The sequence below is a fragment of the Dendroctonus ponderosae genome, unplaced genomic scaffold, assembly GCF_020466585.1.
Source record: "Dendroctonus ponderosae isolate FM_Combo_2020 unplaced genomic scaffold, Dpon_F_20191213v2 Dpon_F_20191213_3, whole genome shotgun sequence".
NCBI lineage: Eukaryota > Metazoa > Arthropoda > Insecta > Coleoptera > Curculionidae > Dendroctonus > Dendroctonus ponderosae.
In genome coordinates, this window is record NW_026018508.1 from 10,611,998 (window position 1) to 10,619,782 (window position 7,785).

The 7,785-nt window shown below is 37.8% G+C and overlaps 1 protein-coding gene across 5 annotated transcripts in view; it reads left to right on the forward strand.

The window, feature by feature from the left end:
• LOC109535782 (DNA N6-methyl adenine demethylase) overlaps positions 1–7,785 on the forward strand; it is a 73,669-nt gene that overhangs the window by 5,832 nt on the left and 60,052 nt on the right. For all 5 annotated transcript variants that reach the window (XM_048664802.1, XM_048664799.1, XM_048664800.1 and 2 more), the window contains exon 2: positions 5,658–7,265. In XM_048664802.1, coding sequence (XP_048520759.1) covers positions 5,901–7,265 — 1,365 coding nt within the window. In that variant the 5' untranslated portion in view covers positions 5,658–5,900. The remainder of the gene's footprint in view (positions 1–5,657; positions 7,266–7,785) is intronic.

Genomic DNA, 7,785 nt, shown 5'->3' on the forward strand with positions numbered 1-7,785 from the left:
TAAAGGTATCAAAGTTGCGTTTTTTTAAATGGAATGTCCTGTATATTATTGCATTTTTGGATTCGCTGAACAAAATAAGTGTCTGTTTTAATAAGTTTATAATACCTAAATCTTAAGGTTTTTTAAATAATACGAATTTAGTCAAAATCTAATCTAATTTTCACGTGTCAAGTATTTAAGTTATGTAAGCGTAATTTATAGTGAAGTGTAACAAGATATAATATTTTATATCAAAATGATAATAAACTTACCATGTTATACAGGGTGTCCACAAATTTAAACTAATCAAATAAGAACTTTAAGTGGCTCTAACTTGATTAATTTAAATACAACCCCATATTTTTTAACCTACCCGGAAATGCAATTTTTAATTACCTATCGAATGGTATTAGGATGTTAATAGCTAAGTGTTTGCCTTCTTACAAAATACGTTAAATAGTCGTTCTGTGCACCATTGCATCAAAAAATGCAATAATATATAGGGTATTTCATTTAGAAAAACACAACTTTGATTATTTTAGGGCTTTTGGGACACTTTTGTACATTACAAAAATATTTTTAAAATGTGCACCCGATAGGCGTCTGTGGATTCATCAAATAATACTTTGCAAAAAACAAACGGGTTAGCCCTGAACGTCCGTGTCGTATAGCGTGAATAACCCTGTATAATATTGATACAATATTAAACAAATGTTTGCTTACCAACGATTAACAATGTTTAGCAAACATTTTATATGCTAAATTAATTCTGTTAAAAATATGTAATTTTTTTCTGTGCCAAACCCTTCTAATTTTGTTTCAAAACGTCAACAACAAAAACGTATTTCAATAAAACACCTGCACAGATTTCTTTACTGATTCGATTTGAAAATTTGTGTTCTCTTGGCTTTTTTTGGAATTTTGTTTCTGATTTACATTTAATGAAATTTGAAACAATTTGGGTCTTCATTTAGCGTTACAGCAAGCTATGGAAATTAACAAAGATTTGTGTCTTTGTGTGTGTAATATTAATTATTCAATAGAAGTGTCTCAGTTTCTTATAATAGTAAGGCAAAGTTGAGACTCAAAACCGCTTAATATGAAATTCAGCTTTAATTTTACCTTAGAAATTATGCAAAATTCCGCTACACTTTCAGATGTGGAAAGGGTGAGTGGTATATCAAAACAACACCATTTTCTGGTAAATGGTGCTAAAATTAGACCGTACTCTAATGCCTCTTGTAATTGGACAGAAAACTAAATTAGATGTGAGAAGCAAATTAAGTTATCTCATTTATGAAAAGTTGTTTTAAATTGGTTTGGCGCGAAGAGAGGTAATGCGGCAGGCGGACTAATAATTAAATTTCGCATATATGCCGGGATAAGTAACAAAAAGTCGTACAGGTCTTAATTTCGCTTTAAGGAGTATTTATGGATTTCACTCCAATTCTGCGCTATTTTCTTTGATAAGCTTTTTAATGCATTTCACACTTTGTTGTTAAAAACTGACAAAAAAACGATTCGACTTTATGAAGCGAGCTAAACATCAGATTAACATCCTAAATTGTATTACGTCCAGTTAGAGCCCGGTTCCGTCAGATTTCTGTGCAAATAACAAAACGACGCAAACCATTCTGCAACTTCTATTTGGGATGAAAAGGTGCCATAACAGTCGAACAAGCACGATACAAAGAAGCAAATTTGGAAAGTAAATTAAGTCCGAAAAGTTCGGCCCTTTCAGGAACAAAGCAGTTGACTCATAACAGTTTGGTTTAGCCGACTGAACCTTTCAGTTAAATATGCTGTTAGGGCAATAACATTACAGGATTTTTATATCTGTACATTTTTAATGCAGATTCGGATTGTTATTCATCAAATTAACGAGTTCTGCCCTTAGTTGATTCAATTTTCTTTCCTAATTTGGCCGAGTTGTTTGAAGATTTTCCACTTCATTTAAGGAAACAAATGTGGTTTATGCAAGATGGAGCTCCACCACATTTTTCTCGGCTGGTGCGTGTCTACTTTGAGGCAACTTTTCCAAACCGTTGGATTGGCCATGGGACCGAGAACTCCTGACTTAAATCTTATGGATTTTTCAATTTGGTCTCAAATGATTGACTAGATGATAGTTTACAAAGATCCTATTGGTGGGCGTGAAGAATTGTGTCAAAAAGACAAGTTTCCTTCCACGAAACAGAGCCAATCCCAATTAGTGGTTGCAAACTCGCAGGTCTTTCACCAAAGGCTGTGTAAACAGTAGTCCGGTGATCACTTTAAACTGGAAGAAAAGTGTATTGTGGATGCAAATTTCGAGTTTTCGGTTGTCCAGTAGGTTCCTGACAATGCGTTTTGGGTACTTTGATGTGTGAAGTTGTTGGTAGTTTTTATGCCTTACACTACCTAGACTTGCTGATAGATAGTGTCCATTGAAGTGGGTCTCTTATTTTGGACTAAAATCTATTTCAGGTTGGCATAAGGAAAATTCGGGAAAACATCTAAAACTAAAGTTATGTTTAACGCCGTTTTCCCATTTCCAAATAGTTCGCACCTTGCTGCGCCGATGATCGCAAATCCTGCAACAAATAAAGCGGATTCCCGATAGATTTGTAGGATCGGCTCGTAAATACTGTTTGATAATTGTCAAGGTGAAACTGGCAACTCAGCACCCGTGGAAGTTTCAAGCGAAATCCAGGAAAAGACGCACAAAGGTGTAGTGGAAAACCCACAGGATTCGGCGCTCTTCGTCTGCACGCAGGATGAACGTCGACGGCGGCGTCGCGTAGTGCGTAACGCATTTCCTTGTTAAGGCCAGGTCACGGTCGCCTCACTCGTTCCTGCTTGTTCCTGCTCTCGCGAACTCACAGTGGCGTTCTTACCCATTGGTCCAGTTCTGCAGCTTGAGAACACCACTTTTCCGATAAGTCCAATGCATTTTCACCTCTCGACTTTCCCCTCTCTGCGGGATTCTGCATTGGATATTGATCACACGATCAACTTCATGAAAGTATATTGTCTGCCAGACTACCCAGATTGTAAGTGTTTCTGGCCACTTCACAAGTAAACACTCTCAGGATCGGACATCAAGCGGAGCTGATGAGGACCAATAGGTCCGAAACTGGTTTTGGTTTAGTTTTCTTTTCTGGGTCCCCCCAGTTCTCTGGAGGCAATTTCGAGCTTATCATCTAAGGGGAGAAACCCGAAAGGCTGCGATTTGCTTCTTGGTGGTTCAACTTTGTCTTTTGAGGAACTAATTTTAATACATAATTAAGCCTTATGGTTAGTGTGGAAAATGTGTCGTTTGAAATGGTCTTCACTTGTCCTGCCACTGGCTCATACGTCCCGTTCTTAAAGTCGAAATGAGTCACTATACAAAGAGAAATCAATAATTGGAAAACGGGTATAGCTCAGAATCACGGCGACGAGCCATTTTGCCTATAAAATTATCTGCCATTTGTTTTCAGAGGCGAGAACATTGTTAATGTATGCAGCCTGGCCTGTAAGCGAAAGTTTTTCGAAATGCTTTTTTTTATCGAAACTGGTTGAAAACACAGGCTTAGATTAAATTTTTTTAAATTATTTTATTCATGCAGATCTTGTAAAAGTTGTACGTTTTTCTGAAAAATATTGGGTTTGTGTGTGCATAAGCCACATTTGAAATCAACAAGCTTTTGAGCTACACTTTTACAGTTGATCGCTTAAAAATTATGTTTCTTCCACTGGCTGTTTAGATTACAGCTTTAACTGGCAGGCACAAAATCTCTTTTGGAACAATTTTCAAAGTTCAAACCATTTTTTTTTCTATTGTATCAAGTTGTTATACATTCGTAACTTATCGACTGTGCCCTTCGAAGGTAGGAATTAACACTGGGATATTGTTAACAAAAAAACACTAATTAAACTGAATGTTTGAGCAAAACGACTTTGGTTTGCGTGGCTTTTTACATGGCTAGACATGTACCTACCTACATGATTATCAGTCACGTTAACTGAATGCGATCTAATATAATTACTAGTGTTTCGTGTTAACAATTAAAAAAGTGCAAAAATTAATTCCTGGCTAGTTGATGCCGATAGTTTGCCGGCTTGAAGTAATTAAACAGAATTAGAGAAGTATTGTTATTAATCCTAAACCATACACCGAAAGGTTTCTTCTACTTCTCGATAAACCGCTATAAGGGCAGGCAAGAATATTCATTTTGTTTATGTATTTTGAATAATTGTTTGGAAATTCGCAGACTTCTGGTCCAAAATATGGCTTTAATTTTTTTAAATCTCTAACTTTTTCCTTTACACATTTGCTTTTCATAGTTTAATACCAAGTTTGAATAGAAAAAGTATTCAGCACTCGAAACACTACATTGCATCTTGTAGAGTTAAAGAGATTTTATTAGAAGCAGCTTTTTACTCTTATTGATATTATAACTTTCGAAGATATTTGAAGATAATCGATATTTGCTCAAATAATGTTTTTGAGCTTATTTGAAGAGGCATTATAAAATAATTAGCACCTTATTTTTTTTCCAAACATTTGCTGTTCGTTTGCACTACCTATTCTAAATTTATCATTTTACTATCAAAAACTGTAAATACGATCCTGTTTTAATTTTTTTTATATTCAAGAAAAGTTTTAGAGTGTTACCTGAACGGACTCACAACGGAACATTAAGAATACACGCAAGATGCTTGTAGTAACGAGGCCCGCTTTAACCAGCTTTTATTTTTGGACCAAATTAAATAATGACAAATTTTTACACAAAACGAAAACATGTTTCGAAGATTGAGAACAGTTTTTTTTTCGAATATTTCACAATTTTTGTTCTTTTGAAACACCTTTTAACTGAGCCTCAAAATGTGCAACTTTGTCTGCTCCTCGAATGTGTAACACCCCGTATGTTATAAAAGTAACTACATACATTAAATTATTAATCAATCTGCCCCTATCCAGCGTAAAGCATACGAGCGGTCTTCACCCAGACATACGTCTTCTGAATCGTTTATTGAGACAAAACGAACCATTTTTTCTTCTAAATGTTCTCAACAGATCGGAAACCCTGAACAGTTCACTAATAATTAACTGATTGCACAAAATAGGCGTAATATTCAGTTGGCAGTGATTCAAAGACGCATCATTTCTCTGAGGGTGTTGGGTGTATTTAGTTGGGGAGTAATTTGCAGCAAAAGCCATATGAAACCATTAAATGCACAACATTTTCCAAAACTAAACACTTTTTTAATAGACAACGTTACACAAACTTATCCTGGTTTTTAATACTCAGTAACACAAAATTATCAAAATTGGAGGTTTTTATTTGAAAAAAAATTATTTTGGGCAGTTTTCTCAATTTCATTTTGAAACAAATTTTTCAACACTGTAATAGAAATTTCTATTGAAGTAAGTCCTTTTCATCAAGGAATGCCGGTCAAATTAAATAGGACAAATTTCCTTACAGAAAAAATTATAATTATTCTGGTGTCAGCAATCGTAATTTTTGGCATCAAATTTCAAATATGTATTCCGAAAACGGTTATACTTAGGTATAGGATATGTGAAAATAAACAGGGTGATCCATTTAAAATATGCAAGTGAATATCTACTTCTGATTGATGCTGATGTTAGCTTTAAAGTCCTTTGATGAGTAAAGTGCCTGAGTATAACATAGACTTTTCTTTGCTTTCAGATATTATTTTTAGAAGACCTAAAACACATAAGATGTACAAACGATAATGCTATTTTTATACGAAACCAAACAAACAGTACAAATAACGAAGAGTACAAATTCTCCCCATCTCAGCGATCATTCAGGATTTCTACAATGACAATAAAGAGGATATTTTTGTGAAACTATCATCGTAGAGTTTAGCGAGCGCAGCACATATTTTACAATCAGCATGTTGAGTTAGCGAAGAATGAAATCGAAAAGATGAGCGAAACATTGAGTCAAGACCCTGACGGGCTTGGGGTGGCCTACACGACGCTGGCGCCGTCCTACCCTTCGACGCCAGCAACCCCAAGTTCCACGGTGCAAGATGTTCCACCCGGAGCCAATTTGCCACCGTTTTCGACGTTTGCGTCGGAAATAGACTCGAATGGTACCTTCAGCTCGGTCTCTGACCGATTATTTAGTGATACTCGTCTACTAGACATATCAAATTGGGACTATTATACGGAAACGCGATTGGTGGAACGAGGTGAGAACGGATTGTCGATAATCTCGTCGCAGCCTCAATATCGACCGTGGGAGTCCAAACCGGTGGACTCAACATCGGCGTTTGCGGGTACCACACATGTGAACACTTTCACGGATGCATTCACGCAGCAAAACGGTGCTTCGAAGCTGCCTTCCTTCCAGAGTCAGTTCCAGGCGTTCAGCGAATCAGGCGCCCCCAACGAGCCGACTTTAACCACCTTGACCAACTTAACCCCCGTATCGCCCAACTCAGCTTCTAGTCCGCAAAGCCAAACCCTCACCACGTTGAATTCCAGCTTTCATACTCTAAGCGCCGTAAACCCGCGAAGTTACCCCCTGGTTCCTGCTCCCATACAAGCCCGCGAAATTCCCTCAATCCAGCAACAGTTTCTGGACGAGCGACATATCCAGCTATACTCACACCCTACCGCCAATCTCACTTTGGGCAACACCATACATTCCGCAAGCATATTCCCTACTCAGAACGGGACCTTGATCCAGAACAGCCAGCTCATTTCCTCCCCAGCTGTTGTAGCGGTACTAAAGTCTGAGCCGGATCTCAAGCTGGGCGGCAACTTGACCACGCTGCATCAGCAAGATCCCTCCGGCCTCAAAATGCAGAATGTTGGCCTCCATCCCACTCAGTTCCAAAACCCCATGGCGGCGCTCAATAACGACAACAGTCTCTATAATGGAATCGAGAAGAAACTCAACGGTACGGCCAGTATTATGACGTCTCCAACCCGGAACGACTTTCGAAAGAAGGAAAGGCGGAAAATTCGAGCAAACAGTTTGGAAAGTTCGGCGGAAAGCGATGGTGCGTCCAGTAACATGGACCTGGGTTCGGAAAGTTCGGGACAGGTTGCGGCCGTGTCCAGTACGGACGGTTACAAGGCTCAGCACGGCATGCCGGTCGGTATGGAACACGATATTAGTGGCGGTTCCATGGACAAACAGGTGAAGAAGAAGCGGAAACGGTGCGGGGAATGCGTCGGATGTCAGCGGAAAGACAATTGCGGTGATTGTGCTCCCTGCAGAAACGACAAAAGCCATCAGATCTGCAAGCAGAGAAGATGCGAGAAGCTCACAGAGAAAAAGGTGAGTCTTTGCATTATCAATTGTAATTCAACTAGCTGCATTTCTCGATTCAAGCACAACACTGAGTGTAAGCTTCAGTTGTTCAAGAGTGTTCTTGATTGACTTGAAGATAACTTCTATATGTTTTTTACAAACTTCTTTTTGGGTATTTCGCCTCAAAAATTTTTGTCTTTAAAGAAGACAGAATTTCCTCACGTCTTTTATTACAGATTGATACATAGTGCTCCTATTTCGCAATAAGAACGAATTATTTATCAAAAAGTAATCAAGAACTATCACCTAGAGGGTATCCTGCGACACACTTAGGCTCAAGCTGTAAGAGAAAATGCCAATTAGTAGAGAAATTAATTTGAAAAATTACCTTGACGTTTCGATAGCTATTTTCTGCTATCGTTATCAAAAGAACCTAAATGAACCTAAAAACGAGTATGTTAATAAATTGTGTAACAATAGTAGGATAATACAATATATGAAAATTCGCTCTGATAATTCGTCTGTGCAAATTGTCAGTTATGTGACT